This window comes from Phodopus roborovskii, unplaced genomic scaffold (assembly GCF_943737965.1).
Source record: "Phodopus roborovskii unplaced genomic scaffold, PHOROB, whole genome shotgun sequence".
Classification (NCBI taxonomy): domain Eukaryota; kingdom Metazoa; phylum Chordata; class Mammalia; order Rodentia; family Cricetidae; genus Phodopus; species Phodopus roborovskii.
In genome coordinates, this window is record NW_026126410.1 from 7,404,350 (window position 1) to 7,429,543 (window position 25,194).

Below are 25,194 nucleotides of genomic sequence, written 5' to 3' on the forward strand. Positions count from 1 at the left end.
CCAAACATGAATCCCCTTCTATACACAACTACATCCCCTCCCCAAACAACAACAACATCAACAAAACTCTCCTACCCCTATCTGGTCCTGAGGACAGAGCTCCACTCCCAGACTTAACTTGAGCCTCTGGCCTCCCCCTCCCTCCTAGCAGGGTCTGGAGACAAGGGGGTTGAAAGGGAAAGCAAGGAGAGTTTGGAGGTGGGGCTGGAGGGAGCGAGCTTCCGAGGAAAAGAGAGGGGAGGGCAGACGGGGCTAGGCACGCTCCCTCCCTCGGCCGCTTTCTCTCACATAAGCGCAGGCAGAGGGCGCATCAGTCATGCCCTGCCCCTGCGCCCGCCGCCGCCACCGCCACCGCTCGGCCCCGCGCGCGCAGGAGGCTCGAGCGCCCGGGAGCTCGCCGGCCTCGCCGCCGCCGGGCGTCCCGCCGCCCTCCTCCCGCCCCCCGGGCTCCGCCGCCGCCACCGCCTCTCCCGCGGCTCTTGCGGCCCGGCTCCTTTCACTTCGGGCGAGGGGAGGGAGGAGGGGGACGAGGGACCCGCGGGCTCTTCGGCACGAGGGGAACATCTCGGGGTGACTGGGTTTAAGCAATCAAGCTCCCCCCACCCCACCCCCGTCTTTGCAAAAACGCCAAAACAAAACCGCGATCGGCGGCGGCGGCGGAGCCGGCCCCCGGCGCCCTCGCTTCACCTCGCGGGCCGCCACCGAGGGCAGCTCGGATGTCCGGTTTCCTGTGAGTCTCGTACCTGACACCCGGCGCCTCTCCCCGGCGCGGACTGCCATAGCCGAGGGCAAAAGTTGGGAGCTGCGGAGCTCCCGGGATCCGCTCGCCCAGGGGGGTCCCCCCAAAGGAAACCGCGGGACTGGGACGAGGACGGGACCTCAGCCTCGCTCCTCAGCCTGCGCCTGCCAGCGGACCGGCCTCCCTGCTCCCGGTCCTTCCACCATGCACTTGCTGGGCTTCTTGGCTCTGGCGTGTTCCTTGCTCGCCGCTGCGCTGATCCCGGGTCCCCGCGAGGCGCCCGCTACCGCCGCCGCCTTCGAGTCGGGACTGGACTTCTCGGAAGCGGAGCCCGACGGGGGCGAGGTCAAGGTAGGTGCGCGGACCCTGCCGGGCTGGGCTGAGGATCCCCAGCGCCCAGCCCTGGACTGCGGGCTTGGCTTTCCTGGGTGTACAGAGAACCTGCCGTGGAGAGTGTGCATAATTATTTATTTAACCTTTGGATCCAAAGTTAGAGATTGGTGAACTCTTTCCTGGAGCCCGGTTGCCCTTCTTTTTCTGTGAAACGCTGTTTAGAGAGGAAAGCAAGTGAGAGGAGGGAAGGGCCCAAAGAGGTGTTCAGTCTCTCTCTCTCTCTCTCTCTCTCTCTCTCTCTCTCTCTCTCTCTCTCTCTCTCTCTCTCTCTCTCTCTCTCTCTCTCACACACACACACACACACACGGAGATTTCTACTTCTGAGTGGTCTCCTGGTGCCAACAGGGAAGCTTGCACCCTGCCCTGGTAGCATGGCTCCAGAGAGAATTTCGTTGCTGTAAGGAAATGTTCTTTTCTTTCCCTGGCTGGTTCTTTGGACTCCAAAGAGCTTCTGGGGTGTGTGACTAGACAGCTTAGGTCTCTGCTCCTGGAGTGTTTATTGCAGGAGCCCTGGGCTCTGGGAACTAGTTTGGAAAAAGTGGAAGTAAATTTAGTAACTGGGCTTGAAGCTTTTTAGATTTTAGGATTAACTTGAACTTGCCCAAATCTAAGTTGTAAAAGAGATTGGAATTTTTAAAATCATAATCAAGAGAGACTTTACCCCAGCTGTATCAATTGTGTTTCTAAACCCTGGCGATGACATAGTAAAAATTGAAGGGTCAATGTGTTTATTTTATTTATTTATTTTTAAAGAGTACCTTTCCTAAACATGTTAAAGCACTTTTGAAGACATTTGATTCTTGTGTACTTCTCACTGGAACCTTCTAAAGAGTATTTATGAATCTTAATGTTTTGAACTCTTGAAAAAGTTTTGTATGTATTTACTGCATTGTGAAGGCCCCCTGGCTGGAACCAGGCTAAAGTGATCTACTTTAGCTGACAGTAAGTGGGAAAAGGCAAGGGGTATGTTCCTCTCTACTCTCAGTTGACTTTATGGGGAACACATACTAGATGTGCAGAGATCAAATCACCTTCCCTAGGTTTTGTCTGGGATACACTTTAATAAAGGCAAAAGTATTTTCTAAAATATCAAACAACCATTGTGTTTACATTTGGGAAAAATAAAAAGTATCGGAATTTGTAGTTCATTATGAGAATCATAACTTCCAGCATAAACATATTACTGTAACTATAGTGATGAGGAAAGTATTGTCCCAAAACACCACAAGAATAAAGCTCTGCACCCAGTAACACTTGTTGTAATTTGAACCCTTCAGTTTTGCCAGAACCCTTCACTTTCCGACACTTCAAATGTAGGTATGACTTACCAGGCAACATCTGTACTCCCTGTGATAACTGGCTTTGATTTGCAGTAAGAAAGTGTGAAGATTGAGTAAAATGAGAAGTCTTTCCTGATAAGCCAATAGTTGACATAATAGTCAGTCATGCATGACTATACCAAGCATGAGTGAGCGTGAGTGTGCGTGTCAAGTGCTGAGGTGTGTGCTATAAGAAGGTGGATAGTTCCAGGACAAATTAATAATAATAATAATTTTAAAATCCCTTATTTTTAATTTTCAAGGTTATTGTCATTAAATTTCTCCTTTTCTCTGAAAAGTCTATGTATTTTGTCTGCAAGGCTGTTTTCATATTTAACCATCTCTTGAATTCTGTATGCTGAACGAGAACCGATATTTAGTATATGATATATGTATATATATAATCTGTAGGAGGAAATTTATTGTATATCTTTGAGCTCCATGTGCAGTGTACTTTTGCTGTACTCAACTGTTACATCGAGGGTGAAGGGGCCTTTGACAGCCTGTTTTCTGATGACTTCAGTGAAACTGCTGTGCCCTTCCTTGCTGTAAAACTCTCACAGTGACCCAAACCCTGGTGTGAAGACTCCATGTCTCTCCCTAGTGGCCTTTCACAGCACCTCAGTTAACTTCAACGCATGGAGAACCCTAGGGAAACCAGGTAATAATAAGCAGACTATTGAAATCAATCATAAGACTGGATAAAAGTCATAAAGACTTTTACTTGGGGGGGTGGTCTAAGCAGTAAAAGAAATACATTAGATGGAGAGTCATGCACAGCCCCAGCAGGCCAGAGACAGAGGGACATGATGAAGGAGTTGCCCCAGAGGACTGGTTATTGGGAAAGTCAAAGGAGAAGGAGAAATCAGTGTTTTCTACTTGTAGAATTAGGCTGTTTCATAGAGGATGAATGGTAGCAGTATAATTCCACAGATCACTTAGGATACTGACAGAAATAAGACATATTTGGAAAAGCAAAATAAACATCAAAGTAAGCCCTTACATCAATGGTTCTCAACCTTCCTAATGCTGCAACCCTTTAATAGAGTTCCTCATGTTGTGATGACCTCCAATCATAAAATGATCTCATGACTGTAATTGTGCTACTGTTTTTCAAGATATCTGCTGTGCAATCTCCAAAGGTAATACAATCCACAGATTGAGAAGCTCTGGTTTAGAGGAAAGAGACTGTCTTGGGCCAGGACTTAAGGCATGATGATGCCTGTCCTTCTGTGTACATGTTTCTCTTATTGGTTGATGAATAAAACTGTTTGGCCAGTAGAGGCAGGAAGATAGGCGGGGCTAGGAAATGAGGAGGATGCCGAGGAGAGAGGCAGAAAGGTGCCGCGAAAAGGGTGCCATGTAGCCTCCAAAGGAGTAACAGGTCTTGGCATTCTTTGGTTAACCAAATCACGTGGAAATACATAGGTATATAGAAATGGATTAATAATTAAGACAGAGCTAGCCAATAAGAAGCCCTAGTCATCAGCCAACAGTTTATAAATTAATATCTGTGTGCTTATTTGGGGCTGAAGACAGGCAGGATCTGGCGGGAAAGAAACCCCAACTACAAAAGCATGCAATAAACTTGTGACATAGAGATACAATCTCTATGAAAAATTAAAAAAAATTTTATACTAACCAGCATTCAACAAATAAAAATGTAACTTTAAGTAAAATAGTAAATATAGTGGTAATGTGTCATCATTTAGTTGGAGCTTTGTCTGTGTTTCTGTGTTCTCCTATCTATACTTTTTAGTAGGAAACTCCCCCACTTATGCAACACCAGAATTCTAACATTAGGGATAAGATACTGTAAACTCTGCTTACTCCATCCCATATCAGTTTCTGTTAGATGCTTAGAGTTTGACTTCTCAGGAGCCTCCTCTCAGGGAAGGATTGGATTGCTGTCCCCCTTTTCTGAATCAGCTGCTTTTTAACTCTGCATTCTGGGATGATTATGAATTTTGTCACAATGCCTGGTGAATAAATGTCCTGGCTTACAGAAATATTAAAAGAATGACTGCTTAGCCAGGGCCCTTGCAAGAATTTCTAATAGATTTTCTAAATTTGTAATGTGATTTTGTAAAAAATAAATAAATGCCTTTTATGTATAACAAGCCTTCACAAATCAGAGGTTCAGAAAGAACCAATGATGGTTGACAAGAGGCACATCCCTTCTCAGCCTCTGGGCATGTGTTTTGTCATTTTTCAAAGACTGCATTATACTGGAAGAAATGCATTCTTGGTATTAGATCAGGTGATCTTTGGCTACAAAGGTGCAGGTTCATATTTATGTAAATTGGTAGTCAATGTTTTATTGATTTTTCATGATGGAAAAAAATTGAATGCAGCAAAGAACTTTGAATAAGAAGGGATGTTAATGAGTCTGATTTATATTTCTGTTCTAACGTATTACAACAAGAAATTAAGACTTGTAATTGTTTCTATTGCAGTGTAAATGTTCAGTTCCTATCTCTCATTCAGTATTTGTTTCAGAGTTTGTAGTTTATGTAAACTGACTATTGAATCATTTGGTTTTACTGAGCATTCATAGTAAAAGTGTGTTAAAACACTTTTTGTATGATGAATTCTCACTGTTTCCTTGTATGGACACTGCCATGGTAGTTTCAAAAGATGGAGTTTGTATCATCTACAGGTTTTCAGTAGACCTTTTTTCAGGTATTTGTTTTAGCTTATATCTTGATTTCCAAATAACCTTCTTTTCCTTTCACATAAAGTCTTACGTGGTGAAAGCTCGATCCTATCTTGCTTTTGCTTCTGCCTGCATAACCCTCCTACCTTGCCTTGAACTTCCAAGAACACTGTTTTCAACTTGTTGCAGTCACATGACAGCCAACAGCAGAACTGTTTGAACAGAGTTTGAAGCCATGGAGAGGGGTGTGGGCTCTGTGATACTACCCAAATCCTTATCCTGGCTACCCACATTCATACTTGCTAGTGCCTCATTCTTCCTGAAGGACAGCACAGGTTAGCTTCTTTACAAGTAAAATGAAGGTCACAACAAAGTATCACACTGTTTCATTGAGGTTTTAAGAGTATGTAGTTAAGTAATGGATAGAGGGATGGATTAACTCTCTTCCCACCGGTGCCCTCTCTCCTATAGCCACTCCTCAGAAAAGGGCATGCCTCCCAGGGATATCAAATAAACCTGGTATAGCACATTACAATATTAGGCACAGCCTCTCATTTTAAGGTGAACAAGGCAACCCAGTAGGAGGAGAAGGGTCCCAAAAGCAGACCAAAGAGTCAGATACAGCCTGCTTTCCCACTGTTAGGAGTCCCAGAAGAACATCAAGCTACACAACCATAACATATATGCAGTGGACCTAGGCCAGATCATTACCCTGTCTTAGGACAATATATATATATACATATATATATCACTCTTTAACAGAATATGCTAATATGCTGATATGGTACTCAATGTATGAACATCTAAAATCTGAACAATATTATTATGTGTGTTGACAAATGTATAAATCTAAAATTAATTCAGTATGTACTGCCTAAAATATTAAAATGCATGGTCACTGAAGACACTATGAAGAAAACTCAATGAAAGTTCTATGCAACATCTAAACTTCTGTGAATTTGCTAGGAAGAGTGAGTTTTCATTGCTCCTTTGGGATTGTCTTCCTGAATGGCATCTGGTATGGTATATGATGTACCTTCAATGTATCATGGAATCAACTCTCTTAGAGGAGTATGGTTTACTTGGGTGCTTTAAATGTGCTCAGTCTACCATAGTTGGTTTCATTTGATCATTCTGTTAGGTCAGTACTATGAACTGCATGATTCTCATGTATCCAATACTGTGTGTTGCTGGGCATTGAGGAACAGGAGTGGTCAGGAAAAAGAAATTAAAAACAAAAGACATTAATTTGTTATCCAATGTCAAATGATCAGCCATGAAAATATATTCATACAAGCAACATACAGACTGAGCAGGTAATATTTATTTATTTATTAGAAATATATAGTATACATACAACACAAATGTATATAACAAAAATTAAAGAAAAAGAGACTATTAAATATTAAATATAAGGAGAATGTACAATTCTAAAGTCTAAATATAATCTTGAACCCAATCATTTTCTTAAGATCCCAATACCTATATTCATTGGATCACTTTAGGACATTTCGTCAGATATCAATCATACTTCTAAACATAACACAGTAGCCATTCAGCATATAAATAAATCTGCACAAATAGATTATACATGCATGTATCTACATGCATACTGGTATCATCCTTTTAATAATTTCATTTTGAATTTTAATTTAAAGATTAGAATTTTATCTAAGCACACAAATAAGCACTTACGTGGAAGTTTCACAGCATTCAGATTTAGATTTTTACAGAAATTAATTTCTTATAGTAGCTTTTCATTTACATACTATTTTTCCTTACTTATTGCTGAGCTTTTATTTATTTATGTTTATTTTACCTTTTTGGTCAAATCACAATTAAAAATAACATTGTTTATTTAACATGAAGGGAAATTTTCATGAAATCAATATTTTAGAGTCTAGCTTGCTAAAATACTAGAAGAGTTAGAAACAAAACAAAGTATAACAGATCAAAAGTGTGCCAATGTATGTGCCATACAGAGACAAACATCACATCTTCCTCATCGGAATTAACTATTCACACCCAAACCTACGTAACTGCTTCCTCAAACAAGTAGTGGGAAATGTGTACAAACTTTTCAGAAATGGCAAACATAATTACCTTACTTAAAAAAGTGTGGTGGTAGAAGCCTGATCTGTAGCTTTTCACAAAGAAAATGGTTCCTTTTCTCATTTCTCTCTGCACTCGTCAGTTAGGACCATCCCCATCTCATGTCCCCTTCTGACCAAAAAGGAGTAGATACATTTGGCAAATTTGAAATCTTAAATAAAATTCTTCATTTTCCTTTAACTCGAGTGGCTTCACAGCTGCCTTGTGTCCCATAATTGAGTTCTTATAATCTTTAAAATGCATTGCTATTTCCACTCACTCAAACAGTTTCATGGAAGTAGCCGGTTAATATCAAGGACCAGATGTGGGTCTGTTTGAAACCACCATGGTTTACTTTACTACAATATCATTGCCTAAATGGAATATTTTTAATTCCTTTTCTTTATTTGTGTCTGCTATGTGCATTCAGTTACTGTATTCTTTTTAAAGCCCTCTTCCAAGTTTCTGGTTTGAAAATGGACCACTTAGATTCATGTTTGCTTATGGGTCGTGACATTAATGACATACTAGGAAAACAAACTAATCCTTTTGTCTTGGAGCCAAATTTTAGTTTTGAGAAGAGAGTGATTCATTGTTTGTCCTCTTTGAGTCCCTTGACTTTCTTTTTTGTCTCTTGACTTTCTTTTACTTTTTGTGTTTATGCATACCAAATTAGAATTTCGGGCCAAAATTATTCGTAAGTTATGACAATCACATTGAAAACCAGGGTGTCTGGAGCTGCTTTGCATACATGCACTAAACTAATAAGAAAGTCACAGATCTTAACATAAGAGTGTTCCCTCCCAAAATCGTTAGTAATGATACTTGATGTGTGGAGAATAATTCTAATTTAGGAAAGTACAGCATTGTGATGTGTCTCCATGAGTAGGACATCACTATTTTACTGACACATGGTGAAACGTGACAATGAACTAGTAATAGGAAATTTCAGATCAATATGATTGCTTAGTTCCACACTCATTTGACTGTTCACGTCCCTAGGTTCTTTCCTGTTGCTTTGATATACTCCATGATCAAGGCAAAAAGAGAAAGCATTTTATTTGGCTTAGTGTTTCAACAATTAGAATACATGATGACGGAGTAAAGGAACTGACTGAGAGTTCACACCATGATTCATTATCACTAGGCAGAGAGAGACACTAATGATGGCCGGGGTCTTTTGAAACCCCAAAGCCTACCAAGTGTGCCACAGTAGCACGCCACGTCTCAAAGAGTTCCACCAACCAGGGACAAAGTATTCAAATGTAAGAGCAAATGGAGGCCATTCAAATCACCACCACAGACATAAAGGAGGAGTTATGTTTTTGTGACTGCCATATTTTACACAGAAGTAACTCTGTTTTGAACCATGTACCTCTCCTCATTCATTCTTTCCATCATTTCTCTCTCTCTACTTATGGGTTGGATGCCAGCCTATAGTGGATGCTTTGGGGAAGTGGTGGAACTGTTTGGGATTGGGGGTCTAAGGGAAATGAATTGATTGAGGTTACTAAGACCATTCCCTTGGAGATAGCAGAATCAACACCTCCAGCCTTGCTGGCAGCTCAGGTTAGCACTCTGTTATCACACACACACACACACACACACACACACACACACACACACACACACACACACATTTTGCCATAGACCAAAATGACAGAGCCAAGTGATCGTGTACTGAAACCTGAGAACCATGCATCCAAATATATATGAAGTGTTGAGTACTTCGTCAGTGAGTAGAAAGCAGGCATACACAAGGACATGTTTTAGAAGCTCCTGAATCCTTTAGCCAACAACCTCTGAAATTCAAGTTTGGCTCTCTTGATAGACATTCAATTACAAAATAATGTGTCTATCACTGCCAGAAATGCTTTTATTGCTTATGCATCTTCATATTACAATATATACATATTATGAATATATATATAATATATATGGTAGTATATAGTGAGATTTTTTTTATCAATTTGAGTTTAAACTTAAATTCTTTTGGAAGTTGGGTCTTTTATTATATTTTCATCCCTAATTATGCATCTTTCTATTATTTTGGCTTGCAGTAGATAACTTTTTCAAGGGTGGATTTGATTGTATTGTAATATTAGCTGGTCTTATGACTTGAAATGTTTATTATATGTCTAGTAACTATCAGTATAGGGCTGTGTCTGTATAAAGTGTACAGAAATAGTGTAAAGAAGCATGCATTTTCAACTCTGTGATGCGTTGTGGGGGAGGCCATCAGTCTTTGACAATACAAAATTTGTTAAAAGTTTGTAAGGTTGAATTTGCTCATTGAATTTCTGGGCTGGTTATTGGAAAATGATTTGTTTAGGATATGTTAAGGACCACTTTGTTTCAAGTAGCATTCTTTTGTAGAAGACGGTTGTGCTTCCTTATTTGTTCTTTGCCTAAATGAGGTTTTAAATTTATTTTCATTTTATTTAATTTCTGTCTATATATGTATCTCATCTGTGTGCTTGCCTCCCCCAGAGGCCAAATGAGTGTTCAGATTCCCTAGGGTTGGGGTTTCAGACAATTGGGAGCCACCATGTGGGCCATCTGGAGTGGTAGCCAGTGCTCTATCTGCTAAGCCAGTTCTAGAAATGTTTTTTTTTTTTCTCTACTTTTGGCAAATAGCAACATAAATTCATTGCAACCCAGTCAAGTTATTGAATCTTCCAAGCAATGTTACCTGTAAGGGATCTGCATTTGTCACAGTAGATCATCTGCATATACACTCACATTGTCCTCTCTTCTGCATGTTCCTATCTTGTACTTATATTTGTTTTGATGAAAATACAATATATTCGTGACTGTAATTATGAGTAAAATATAGCCTTCTTTAAAAGTTTCCAAGTTCTTAAACATTTTTTAGACTTTTAAAATGTTCAGTAGTAATTAAAGTAAACCAAGGAACCAGATATTTATGCATACAGAGTCTGTGAAGTAGATACTGTCCCTATTCCCAAGAGAAGCCTTGTATTTCTGTCAGTCACTTTATAACATATGTTAGTGGATTTAGCACTTTCTGTTCTAGTGTTTAAATCTTAAAATCCAGAGGAAGCGGTTTGGTATGATTCAAGGAAGCAAAGTATTTTATGTATTAAAGAGACTTAAGAGTTGAAACTATTCCCATCTGGACATCAAAGTAAGAAATACTAAGCTAACAGTGAAACATTAATAAAGAACATACACTTTAATACATGAAAATATTAAGACCAGGATGAAAATTTACTCTTGATATAGGTGAGTTGTTCATTTTGATATAAGGAAAACACTGAAAGCAAACAAACCTAAAACTTGTATAATACACCTTAAATCACTTTTCTGCTAAATAAACTTTTTCTTCTTGTTTCCTTGTTTTCTTCCCTGCAAAAAAGAAATTTTTACAATATCAAATTGTGGTTCTGTATGTCAAAAGAAAGTTTTCACATTTATATGGACCAAGACTTTCATAATCACTACATAATACCCGAACCGAGGATTACCTTTCTAAATTTACACTATGGTGATCTGAATGTACTCACTCTTAAAATTAGGATAATTTGTATCTTTGTAATTCAACTTCTATACTTGGCTGATGGATACTTTAAAATTCTTTTATTTCTGTTTTATGTGTGCATTAAGATGACTTACTCAGTAGTGGCTTTGAAAAAAATAAAGGTTGTATGTATTGGTAAGGCCATTCTCTTTGTTCATTATGTTATAATGTTTGTAAAGCAGTAGGGAACTTTCCTTGATGAGAAGTGAGAACTACACTTACCTTTGTGTATAAGGCTAAATGTTATCGATATGTAAAATAAGAAAATAAAGGCTAAATGTTTAAGTTATTAGGGATTATAGTGGTTTAGTAAATTAGTGGTTGTAGATTCTCCTCCAATACCCATGACTTCACCAGCACTAAGTAATTAGCTAGGTTTCCAGTACCAGACATGGTTTCCCTCTTGTTGAGCTGGCCTTAAGTCCAATTAGAGAGTTGTTGGTTGCTACTGAGGTGTACATGCCACTACTACCACATCATTACTATTATTGTACCATGCTGGTCACTGATTTTATTCATAGGATTGCTGGTTACCTCACTCCTTTGAAAGATTGCATGGTCAAAAAATTTCTTTGCAACAGATAGAGACTGCTGTAGAAAACCACAACCAATCAAAATGCAGAGTTGTAGAGTCCAGTCCCAATGGTTACATCTACAAAAGTCCCCACACTAAGATACAAGGAATATTGTGGAAGAAGGGGTAGAAAGATTGCAAGAGCCAGAAGATCACTGAATTTGTTGTGAAACTTTGTCTCCAAGTAATGCCAGAAGCTACACCCAAAATGTATCACCAACATGACTACTCCAAAATGAGCTGAACAAGGCCCACACCAATAGACATGCCAAAGTAGACAGGGACAAACCCATAGGACCTCAACCTTATAGAGGCAGATATTCTTAAAGGTTTTAGAGAGAAAAATTGAATGAGAACCCTTGAAATTTGCAAGGAACAATGTTGAAGTATTTTCCTAAGTTTCCTGAAATCAGTGAATAATTAACACACCTGAACTATTCAGAAATCCTGATTGATGGTAGGCCTTGGGAACCCTGGATGTGTCATCAGAGTCCTCAGATGGAACCTTAGGAAAGAATGCTCATTGAAATGTAAAACAGCTGAGTATACAGTTTATGACTCACAAGCTTACAACATCTATCAACAAAGGCTTGCAGATGTCACCTAACTGTTTAAACTGCAGTTCTAAAACGCAAAGGAATGTCTAGAGGTGATAACAAAACACAAGTGTGTGACTTGCAGTCTTTTCTTCCCAAGTGCTCTGTCCAACATACTTCCAAATGTTACAAACTGTTCTTCACTGATTAAGTGTTTCAGGTTAACATTTTTTTTTCCTTGTAGAAAGAGAACCAAGCATTAAATGAAATTTTGTACAAGTTAATATAATTTTTTTAATAGTTTACTTATAGACTTGCTGCATTCCTTTTGGTTACATTGTTTTTCCTAGTCATAAACTGGAACTGAAGAGTACAAGCCAGGCAGCCATACATCTAAAATGATTCAGGATTTGAGTCTTGATCAGCCTTCTCCTTCCAATTTATTTATTTCTCTTTTGGGCTAAGGATTTGTTCATTTTATTTCCAGGACATATGTCTGAAATCACGTATGCCAGATCTTATTGGTTGTTTGTTAGACTTGGAGTTGGCAGCATTTGTGCAACGCATTTCCTGTGTTAAAGCATTTTGACTGTATCCATTATTTAAATCAGATCAGTTGCTCCACAGCTTGTCCAGTCTGAAGCAGGAGCAATTGACTTTTAAGATATTCTTACTTGGCAATCTACAGGAGACAAATCAAGTCACATATAGGAAGCAATCTTAATTAAAACATGTTCTGCTGTATCTCTTCAAAACATAATCTAGATCAATGAATAACATTTTTACTGAGCTTAAGTAGGGAAATCAATCTTATTTCTAAAAAAGCAAACCAAAACAAACAAAACAAACAAACAAGGAAACCTCAAGACAGCATTTTTCTATGTATCCCTGGCTCTCCTGGAACTTGCTCTGTAGACCAGGCTGGCCTCAAACTCTACCAGCCTCTGCCTCTACCTCCCAAGCTAGCATATCTGGCAAAATCTATTATTTCATTCTGATTCTTGATGGTTTTGTTTCTACTTTTTCTTCCCTGGAAATTTGCTTAGGACATTGTAAGTTTCACAAGCATGGATTCCCCCCCCCCATTTTAAATAGTATTTTGATTTCATTTTACATGCCAACCACAGTTCTCCCACCCCAGTTCACACCCGACCAGTCCACCCCTAGTCTACTCCTTTTCATGGAAGGTCTCCCATAAGGAGTCAACATAGTCTGGCACAATAGGCTGGGGCAGGACCTGACCCCTCTTCAGTACTTTAAGGCTGAGCATGGCATCCCATCATGAAGAGTGGGGTCCAACAAGCTAGCTCATGTACCTGGCTTATATGGTGTTCCTGCTGCCACTGAGCTTGCCATCCCACCCTAAGAAATGGGCTCCAACAAGGATATTAAATTGTCATTTGTTTTTATTTGAAATTGTCTTTATAAATATAAGCCAGTGTTTCTGAAAATTAGTACTTTACATGAACATTTATTGAGCATAACACCATCCTAATGGATCAGCTGGAATCACAGCATCATTGCTACTTCTCTTTGATCAAGTGCTATGATTATCATGTTCCTCCTTGCCTTTCCTCAATTTAACAATTTGCTTCCAGTTTTCTTTCTTTGCTCTTCTTTCCCAAGCTTTTGTCTATACTCCCATTCTTTGATACTAAACAGAACTTTTAATAGTTATGGCAAAACCATGAAATAACTGTATTTCTGTCTTAAGTGACGTTACCAAATATTTTGAGATTTTTAGTTAAATTGAATTCTGGATGTATTAACAAAAGCCATTGAGTTGTTGAAGAAAATTGAACTTTATTTCTATACAGTAACTAAACAACCTCTGTGGGTGGCTAAGATGCAGCACAGTACAGATGACCTCTCCATTATATATCCTCAATGTTCTGGACTTCAGTCTCTTTTTCAATTGTTCATCCTAGCATGAGTGTGCTTTTCTTTGTTGTGTTTCCCCTTTTGTGGCTGTAGAGACTTAGGCCTACATAACATTATACCTGACTGCAAGGAAGGATGAACAGATCAATAGATGTGTGGGGGGGTAGTATTTCAACAAAAAGACAAAAGTTTCTCAAAATAATTTTTGATCAAAACTATCTTTTTTGCTGCTTTTAACTTCAGTACAGGCTGAGAAGGAAAGGATGAGTGATTTCAAAGATATCCAAATTCTCCTTGTAAGGAAGAAATGGAAAATAGACTTTAATAGGAAACTTGTAGTATTTGTTGTATTTTGATGCAGATTTCTAGCTATTTTCCCTTCTTGTGGCTTACAATCTTGAAGCATTGTTTTTAGAATAACTAACAAGTTTGATGTTTTGAAACACCGCATTTTGAGTAAGATTAATATTACTATCTATGTCCAAAAGATTTAAGACCTAATTTGCATAGAACATTTTTACATGAAATATTCATACACATGAGGATTTGAACTCACTAATTTTAATGTGTCAAAAATAGACGCATAATAGAGAAAGGAAAATCTTGGGAAGGCTGTTGCTCTGAAAAAGTACTAAAATAATGTAGGTTTTGGCCAAATAAAATCAAATTATGTTATTGCATTGTTTTCTGTAACAGAAAGAATATTTCGTATTCCATCACTTTTGTATGGTCTACATATAAAGATAAAAGCAGGAAATTTTCCAACGTTAATTCTCCCTGAGGTTTACTGTATGGACCAAGACCTGACATTCTTCAGTCAGAATGCTCTGTTTTTCCATGTGTTTGTGTGCAACTGGGGATAGCAAATGTTAGCTCACGGGCATGGACTATGTGGTTAGGGCAAAAAAAAAAAAAAAATCCAAATAATCAAACTGGTGAATGGTTACATTTTTGACACCACTGTGATACCGCAGGTGCACATGCAATGCAGTCTCTCCAGGGAGACAAGTTTCTCAAGCAGAGTCCTATGCTGTTGGTTTAAATGTGGAACTCTGGAATTCTTCATGTGTGTTCAGGAGTTTGTATGTGTGTCCCTCTTGAACAGTATGATTTACCCACTAACAAAGGATATTAAGAAAGCCAGAAGCTCAAAAATGTATTTAGTGCATTTGTGACGTTAGTGGGAAATTGTAACACATTTCTTTATTTCCTTATTATCCTTGATATTCCACCCTCTTGATTTCATTATTCTAATTCTCTATGAGAGATTTATTTATTTTTATGGGTATGAATGTTTTTTGTCCACTTGCATGTAAGTATATATACCACAAGTCTTCCTGGTACCCATGGAGGTCAGAGAAAGGTAACAGACCCTCTGGGATTGGAATTACAGACAGTTGCTAGACACCATGTGGGTGCTGAAAACTGGACCTAGGGCCTCTTCAAGAACAAATGTTCTTAAATTTTGAGCCATCATCTCTCCAGCTCCCATTTATTCTAATTCTTAATCATGCACATGTAAAACACACTTTCACTAATTATACCATGTATCAGTTGTAATGGGACTTGGGCATGGAAAGGAAGGAAACATCTATTCCTTCAAGAAGTTTGAATTTTGAACATTTTCCCATTTAATTTCCTTACTAGGATTTGACTAGCTTATATTTTTTGAATTTTCACCTACAGTTGGATTATGCGACCTTGATATTTTGAACTGAATTTTACAATATATCTGTCAAATGGGCTGATGGTGTTCACATCTGAATTTACATTTAACATTGATTCTTGTTTTGAAAGATGACTAAATAATTGCTATGAGAGGCAATGTTTGCATAAGTTATTTCAATTTTCGTGTAGTATGAAATAAGAGGGTGTTGTATGATTCTCATGAGAACTTGTGTTGTTCAGTGAGAATGGCCGCTCTGTGGACATAAAGGTGCTCATCAAAGGCTAACAAAGCATGATGAACCTCACTGTTCACCAGTTACCCTGCGGTTCCACAGTGTTTAATTAAACTCTAAACTGCGATTTTTAAAACCACTGAACAGTGTGCTGCTTTCTGAAATATTTTAGTTATTCTTTTTAGAGACAGGGCCCCAGAAGTAGACAATATCAAAGTTGAAACATGCTATGTGCTATTTTTAATTCCTCTGTCTGGGATGTCTACCGTGGGGCTTTATTTTGCTCTTCTGTCTCAGGGCAATAATCTCTGTGGTCACTGGAAATACCAGGTCACCTTGTAAAAGTGGCTTCATCAGTCGTCAAACCAACCTGCTAAATATATTTTTAAAAATCATCCTGGTGACTAATATCTTAAACTGTTTCCATAATAACAGTTTCAGTAATATTAGAATTTACTGTTTTTCATCCTCAATGGCTTGCCAAATTTGGAAAGAAAGTCTCTAAGTAGCCACATATATATAATTGCCAGATATATTGTAAAATACTTTTCAATAACAAAAGGTCTTTTTTTAAACACAGAACCCTACTTTTAAGTAATAGTATTTGCAGAAGCTACTCGAATGCTTCAGAGAGACTTGGCTCTGGTTGTTGTTGGTATAACTTCTCTAAGTGCTTGAAGGTCATTGGAATAAAAGGGATAGGAACCAGCTAACAATCAAGAGACTGAACATTTACTCTAGTTTAATTTCCATAATTGCTGTTTTATAGTTCTATATAATTGCCTGATATTTTGAAATTTGCCTGAAGACATATTTCTAGAGAATAAAGGTTCTTCTCAAGCATTTTAAGACTATGCTTTATAGAATTTATTTACTATGGATTGCTAGGTACATATTTTTACTAAATATGGGGACCTAGATTTGACTCCCAGATAACTTTAGTATATTATCTTCACTCATTATATTTTGAACTATTAATAGAGAGCATAAGGTAGTTGAAATCACATGGACTTAATGGAGTCAGATCTAGGGTTTTTTTTTTTTTTTAAATGGATTTATGCCCACTAAGTCTGTCTTCCTTGACTATAAACTAGAGAAAAAAATATATCTTTTTGTTTGTTGAAAAGCTAAACAATATATGCTTTTCTCATTGTTGTCACAAAGTATGTGGTGGAAACAATGCAAGGGAGGAAAGACCTACTTTTAGCTCATGGTTTAATAGAGGCTGCATATTTCAGACCCTTGGTGTAGAAGAGCATCCTGCCAGTGGGGACATGTGGCAGATGCTATTATGCTCACTTCATGGCAAACAGGAAGCAGAGACAAGGGACAGAAAGTCTAGGCTCAAGATATCTCAAGGACATTCCCTCAGTGACCAACTGCCTCTATATAGGGCTCACCTCCTAAAGTTTACAAAACCTCCAAAAATAGTTCTACCAGCTGGACCATTTTACTCAAACTTTTGCTCCTTACCAAATTGCAAGGAAGTCCATTAAAAGCAATGTTTTATGTTTGTGTTCCATTCAAATAAAGCATTGGCTCATTATCTCATGCCTGCCAAAATTGTTAAGCCCTTAAGTATGAGTTACTCTCCTGTCGTGGCCCACAGGAGAAAATGAAGCTCATCCTAGCACCCATTTATTAATGCTATCTGTGTTTGTTAAATTCTCCCCGGAGAGCAGAATGGAGATGGGATGGGGGTTGGTGTGGGGAGCAGGGGAGGACAGGAGAATGTGGGAACTTGAATTGGTATATAAAACAAGCTTGTTTCAAATTTAAATAAAATAAAATAAAATAAATGAGAGGAAAAAAATTGGTGTATGCTTAGCATCATAGAATGTTTTCTAGAAGCCTGGTTATTTTTACTTTCACATTAATATTTGTAGTTCCCCTATAACTGGGGCAGGACTAGGAGAAGGGATTTAGATTAGTTTTTTCATTTGTATTTATAGTTGCACCAACATCTTCTCTTTCTACTGTTCTCACTGTCACTCTTGCCATAATGATACCTCCTTGTAGTTTCCATTTGGGCTGTGTTTTGTAATTGTACCAATTATATCTTGAGTCAAGATGTGTTATTTCCTTAAATTCTCTAATTTCATATTTAGTCTTTAATGTATTACAGAGACATATCCAGTTGTTGTTTAGCATGAACTTGAATGCATGCTATCATTGGTTAAGCACTTCAGATAGCTTTCCTTTGCATTTGTGAAGTTCATAGCAGTTCTTGAATCAAAAAGCATAATGAATTTTCTTATTTTGAAAGTTGTAGACAGTTGTTCATCATATATGCCTGTTTGGAAGTCTCATTTTTCTGTTTATCATTGATGTGGTGATTTGAATAAAAAATGGCCACCACAGTCCCTTTGGAAGGGACACTATCAAAAGGCCTTGTTGGAGTAGGTGTGTATTGGGTGTGTGTTGGAGTAGGTCTGTATTAGAGTAGGGGGGAAGTATTCTATTGTGGGTAGGCTTTGAGGTCTCAGATGCTCAATCCTGACCAATGTGTCACTGTCACTTCCTGCTGCTTTTGGATCCAGATAAATAACTCTCAACTACCTCTTTAGTACCATGTCTGCCTACATGTAGTCATGCTCCCAACCATGATGAGAATAGAGTAAATCTCTGAAATTGTAAGCTGACGTGTTAAATGCTTTCTTTTATAAGAGTTGCTGTAGTCATGGTGTTGCTTCACAGCAACGGAACACACTGAATAAAACGGATGATACTGTATAATCTCTGATAGTCAGGTGAGATGAAACACGTTGCTTCAGTTACATTACAACATGACACGGAGTATTGTGTGGAGCCCTTGCTAGTTCTGACTGGTTTGATCCTCACTTGTTGACTTCGAGTTGTGATTTAGTAGATACACATCAGAGACAAAAGTTTAAAATACCATATCTTCTTTATGGGATTGAAAGCCCAGTTTGGGTATTCTCAACACTCTGGCACAGCTGAAAATATACTTTTTGAAAATATACAAATGATTTTGCTTGATTTCATTTCTTTTATTACACTTAGAGATACTTTTTTTTAGTTCAAATAATAATCATTTTACATGTTGTTTATATTGGCTCATGTTAGTATCAAGCAAGCTTACTCTCTCATCATACTTACTCTCCATGCCCCCAAGATTCCCTCTTATCTGATTGTTGATAACATTCCAAACACCAAAGGTTTTCATTCTAGTTTTATAAAAATGCTGCAAGTCTCATTGTAATATGTAAACTACTTCCTATTTATATTAATAGTGCTTAATTTCTTGTAGTTTTGATAAAGTACAAAGTAGAAGGAAGTAAGGGAAGAATGACTCAATTAAACTCATGATCCACCCTGCTAGGGAAGCTGTAGGAGCTAAATGACATCCTTGAAACAAGTATTTCATAATTACATGAACTAACAGATTAAACCTTAGAATTTCTATACAGATGAAGATTTCTCATATCTTCTAATTATCTAATAAATAAGGGCTATTTATTCTTACGAAACCACAATCTACTACAATGTATAGCTTTGAGATTTTGCACCAGGAAGTTATTTTAGTTTCATGTGTATTTATAACTATTTGTGATTCAGTTGTGACTTTTTTCCTTTTCATTAGCTTTCTTCCTTAATGTAGATAACTGGGATCATTTCTTAGCAGAAACTCCTATTCTTTTCAATAGGAAATTCTTGAGGGGCATTTAAATGTAATTCAATAATAGTTGTTTAGGGATGAGTCATTGCAATTCTTGTGTGTGTGAGTGTGTATGTGCATGTGTGCAAATGTGTGGCAGGATGTTTATATGTATGTGCAAATGTGTGTGTGTGTGTGCGCGTGCATGTGCACACTTGTGTGTACAGGCACGTACACTTGCAGGTGCATGCAGTTACCCATATCTTTGGATGTCAAAAGTTAGAGGTTGATATTGGGTGTCTTCTTCAAATTGCTGTTCACATTATTTCTTGAGACTGCACATCTGAAAGAACCAGGAGTGCCCTGATTGGAATGACTGGCTGGCCAGTCAGCCTCGGGATTCTTACTGTCTCTGTGTTTTTGCATTGTGATTACAGGCATGTGCTATGCCCAGGTTGTCATCTGGATGCTGGAGATCTGAATTCAGGTCATCTTGTTTTTGGCTAAGTTCTATATTGACAGAGCTATCACCCCAGCTCTTCCTCAGAATGAGATGAGACCAAGTGATTATTAAGTGCTGAGCAAGTATTAATTAAAGATGAATGTTTAGAAGAAGATTGGTTAGCTTTTAAGAATGATCTTTTGATGGTGGTCATGTAGAAAAGGGCTTGAACCTGAGAATTCCAAGAGTAAGACATTGGAAAGCACAGATAGCGAAGGTCTGGTATGTGATTATTATACAGGCTAAGAACTGGCCATTATGGAAAGGGCTGAGACTTTGCATATAAGTTATAAACTATAGTTAGTAACAGATAGATTTGGAAGAGTAATGTATTTCCCAGGAACAAGTTACATAGCCAAGAAAAACACTAAGTCCAAAATGATGTTAAGTTGGAAACTACTGACAAATGCAGCTTATCTCCTTCCCGACATGGATCAAGATGGATAATCACATTTAATTTAGTTCTTGTCAGCATGGATGTTTTCTGATGCCAGCTGCTTAGACTGAAAGTGTGCATGCTGTGGTGCTCAGGACTGTCTGCTATGATTGATGCTTGATACTTGTTCATCTAAATACAAGTTTAGTGCTACAAAGTTTGTTAAAACTCTGCTGTTCATTTGGTCCATCAGCAGGGTAATAAGATGCACCAGAATTCAGGATAATTAGACCAACAACAACAACAAAAAGCTATGAAGAAAATGAGAGACAATTAAAAGATTTGTTTGCTAAAATGAGCCTTCAGCTATGTAATCATGTGTTATTAGTTTCTATCCATTAATGACACACTTATATATTCACGACATTCCATGAGAGTGAATGTTTTTGTCTAGAATGTTGAAATAAACAAGTATATGTTATTGAATTGATGTTTACCAAAGAAAATGTTAAGATTCAGTCTACATCATTTCATGTTATAAAACACAGAAAATATTCAGTTTGATTGTGCATTTGCCTATATGGAAACAGAGGATAGGAAGAGACAATATTTTCCTAAAAGACATTGACTCTATAAATTTCCTAATGTAAGTTATCCTAACAAAGAGTACAAAGGTGTGAAACAGAGTACCAGGTGATCCTTCATTCAAAACAGTTGGACAAAGCAGCCTTACAGACTACAGCCAGGATTTCTGAATCTTCTTAGAATCCCCCATGACAGCGCCCCTTACCAGCAGGAATTAGTTTGGAAAGAATGACACCCAAATTCCCAAATATTGTCTATAAATGTTTGTTTTCATTTAAATGGACTCAGTTATATAAAATAAATGAATAAATAAATAAAAAACAAACAAACAAAAGAATATAAAGTTGCCAAATCATTAGGTTAGTGATAGCTTCATTTTGTTTAAAGAGGCTGATGCCCATCAAAATTAAGAATAAATATATGATAAGGAAATGTGGAAAATTTAAACTCTGAAGAAGCTATGAAGAAAGGCAACAGAAAATAAATTCAGTATAAAAAACAGATTATATTTACTTTTGGTTTTTTGAGACAGGGTTTTGAAAACCCCTGTGTAGCTTTTGATCCTATTCTGGCACTCATTTTGTATCCCAGGCCAGCTTCAAACTCACAAAGATCTGCCTATCTTTGTCTCCCAAGTGCTGGGAATAAAGGCGTGTGCCACCACCACCCAGCTAAGACAGAGATAATTTAAAAGTTGATCACATGATGAGAAATAATAGGAAATGTTACTAATGAATATTTACTGTATGTGTAAGTGTGTATATGAGGATAGCATTTTGGGTTCATTAATCTCTTTAATGCATACTTTAGAATTTACATTAGAATTCAGTTGCCATGGTTGAATTATTACTTTATTTTTATTGGGAGTCTAAGCATGGCATTTGATTGTGTGCCCATTTATCATAGTTGTTAACGGATCAGTATTGCTTTTAATTGAATGCCTTGTGATACAAATAGTATCTGTACTCATATAAGCTCAAATCCAGGAATCTGACATCTTCTAACTTGTATTGTCATTATTACCTATTCAGTTTACAATTAACATGCATTACATTGAGGACTAGTATCTTATGTGTGACTATTTTAATAGATTTTTGATTGTTTTGTTTTTCAAAGGTGGGTTTCTTTGTGTAGCCCTGACTGTCTTGGAATTTTCTCTGTAGACCATACAGGCCGCAGACACAGAAATCATCCTGGGCATGCACCATCACTGCCCAGCTGGCTTTTTATAGTTAGGATGGATCTAGATTATGGATATCTCCATGGAGAAAAAAGCATTTTAAGAAATAATTTTTTTATCCCTTAGCTTATTTTGCTGCCCATCAACAAACATACCTTCACCTTGCTTTCTCAGTTAACTGGTCTGAATTTTATTTCTCTGTCTGTTCATTCCTGGTTATCATTTCATTTACTGGGTGCTTCCTATGTGCCAGATATAGACAATATGTGTATAATTAAAATGAACTTAAGAACATTTTTGATTTTTTTTTTCATTTAATGTAATTGTCTTAAACCTTGGAGTAACCTATCAGGAAGTCAGCTTTTCTCTTTCTGTAAAATATGTTTTAAATCCATGTATTCCATACATTTCAGCTGTTGCTGTTCCTAGACTGGATTGGTATTATGCCCTGCCCTGTGCTCATGATTGCAGAAAAAAAACCAACTGTTTATTTTTTCCCCTTAATTCTTTTGCATCTTCAAATCTAATCTGTCCACAGAAGACAGAATATTTCTCTAATTGTGAAGTAACACTATCCCTAGATATACACTACCATGGAGGATATTGCAGCCTATTTTGCTTTGACCACTAAGAACTTCTGTGACATTTATTCCCATCACACTGCCACATACACCATTTTCAGAAGAATGCAACTTTCTGTCTGTTTTGTAATTGCATTCTTTTCTGAGAGCTTGGAATGTTCTTCTGTAGATGAGCATGGCTGGATCTGCTTTTTGTTGATGTTCTAGCTTCAATGCCAATTCCTCATGGGGGCGGGAGTGTATACTTTCCTGTTCTCATCCAAAGTAAAGTAACCATCCAGTTCCTATCATGGTCTTGTGTTTGTTTTCATAATCATTTTGATTATTTCTTTATTTACTTGCATATTTCCTAATTGACTGTGTCTCTTTTTCTTACATCCTCAAAAGCTTTGAAAGATCTCTTATTTATAGCTGTATATAGCTGAATGTTCACAATTTAAAGTGAAGTCTATTTTCTTCCTTCCAGTTTTCAAATAATTTTCTTTCCTGTTTTGAGACAGGGTCTTTCTGTATAATTGAGCTTGACCTTAAGCTTGTTGTGTAACCTATCCCTTCCAACTTGCAACCCTACTGATTGTGCTGGGATTACTGGCACCTGGCATTCACAGATTAAAGTCAGAAATAACACTCACAAATCTCCATTAACTTTTAGTATTTGTTATTCAATAGTAGACTTTGAAAACATTTGGGGATACTATTATATATTTAATGTCATTATTATGATTTAATAGATTTTAAACATCAGGAATTTGCCTAGGGTTATATAATAAGTGTCCCATCACAGTCAGAATTTAATCTTAGCATGGTTAAGCCCTGAAAGATGATTAGCTCAGGTGAGCATCACTCTTGGAAGAGGCTAGTATTGTTCTTGAAAGATGTCTAAGTTTCCACATAAACAGGCTGCATTATGGTACAGTGGACCTGGTTCCTCTTCTTCCTATTTCCCCATTTGAACACTTTGGCATGCAGAAGCCACCTGCCACATTGGGTGGCTTAATGAGAAGACCTTCACAAGACATCCCTTGGCATAGTATCTAATCTTTGACTTTTACCCTTCAAAACTGTGTGCTAAATAAATAGTTGTTCTTTATAGATTAGCCACAGTCAAGTAGATTTCAATAACATAAAAAATGGACTAAGGCAATATGAATTTCTGAATAACATATTTGATAGGCATGTTCAAGGCTTTAGGTTCATGCTGACCTCCACAGAAGAGCAGCTGTGGCTGCAAAAAAGCTTGTTCTCTTTGGAGCCAATGATAGACATGGTGGTACATGCCAGTAATTTCAGCAGTGGGGAGGCAAAAGAGGGTCTCAAGACCAAGGCAGGGTTTGAATTAAATAGACTGTGTCTCAAAACAAAACAGATAAATAAAGAACAATGGAAAAAAAATGAGAAAATCTGACCACATAGCCATGTCTTACCATTCAGAAACTGCATAACTTATCAGCCAGTCATGGGGTTATAAATTAATATTTGTAATTATCTTAATGTTTTTTCCCTAGGAAAAAAATTTGAGACATATTTGAAGGGTTTTCTCTGAGAGGGATTCCAAGGTAGCTGGCCAGGAGATGACAGCATGGAACAGAATAGGAGAGTATTGCCACTAAAGGAACCTGAAATTTGATTCTGTGTGGCCCTCTGGAAGTAGAGCAAGTGACTGGCTGTAATCCCAACTGAAAGTGGGCACTGGAGTATATAGATGTATTCACCAGTTCTTGCTAATCATTGGTTTAACAGCCAGGGGTTGTTTTAGGGGCTTTAATCCCCCGAAATGTCCATCCTACCTTAAGTGGTCCTTATGAGTTTTGCCAGTAAGAGTGACTCAACTTGCAGATGCTGATGATGGAAGTTAGGTTAGAATGGCATGAAATTAGCAAGACACAAACATATTATGAGAGGCACCTTCCTAATTTTTTTTAACTATCCATTTGTGTGGTAATCTGTATAGATTAGGAACAGCAGATCAGAGTAGCTAAGTGGAAATTATCAAATATAGAAGGTATTTAAATCCAGTAGACTATAGACAGTATTCTAGGTAAACTGGCTTCTATGTGAATGCTTACATTGGTGTAGACAATAAGGATATCTGTCTTAGGAATTGTAGGCATACTATAGAAAGTTACAAACACACAAGCACACATATCACACACACATCACACACATGTTGTTACTATGTAACCTAAGATGTTGTAGTACTTAGTCTTCCAGATTAATAAGTGATTTTATTATAGGTATGCACTCCACACTTAGAGAAAGTCATAACTCGCTTCTTCAGGATGTGTCAATAATACATTAAACCCTTCTATATTTCCCTAACCTATTCATCCTTATCCAACAATGACAGATTTTGTTTGTTTGTTTGTTTGTTTGTTTGTTTCGAGATGGGGTCTCTACATAGCCCTGGCTGTTGTTCAAGTCACCTTGTAGACCAGCCTTACTTGAACTCACAGAGATCTTCCTTCCTCGGTTTCTCCAGTCCTGGGATTAAAGGTGTGTGCCACCACACCTGGCTTACTTAGAGATTTCTGATAACTCAAATGTACCTATATTATACTAAAAGATGACCCATGAAATTGAGCATTTCTATGACCTAGATAATGAATGATTTTCTATATGACAACACTTTCCTGAATTTCTATACACTGCTAAGCAGAGGCTTTTGAGATGAGAAGATTATGATGTGTGTCATAGGTTTGTAATGAGTACCTTATGGAATT

General features: G+C 37.7%; 1 protein-coding gene across 1 annotated transcript in view; it reads left to right on the forward strand.

The window, feature by feature from the left end:
- Positions 1–363: 363 nt before the first annotated feature.
- Positions 364–25,194, forward strand: part of Vegfc (vascular endothelial growth factor C) — a 99,058-nt gene continuing 74,227 nt past the window's right edge. The window contains exon 1 of the mRNA XM_051182426.1: positions 364–1,090. Coding sequence (XP_051038383.1) covers positions 944–1,090 — 147 coding nt within the window. The 5' untranslated portion in view covers positions 364–943. The remainder of the gene's footprint in view (positions 1,091–25,194) is intronic.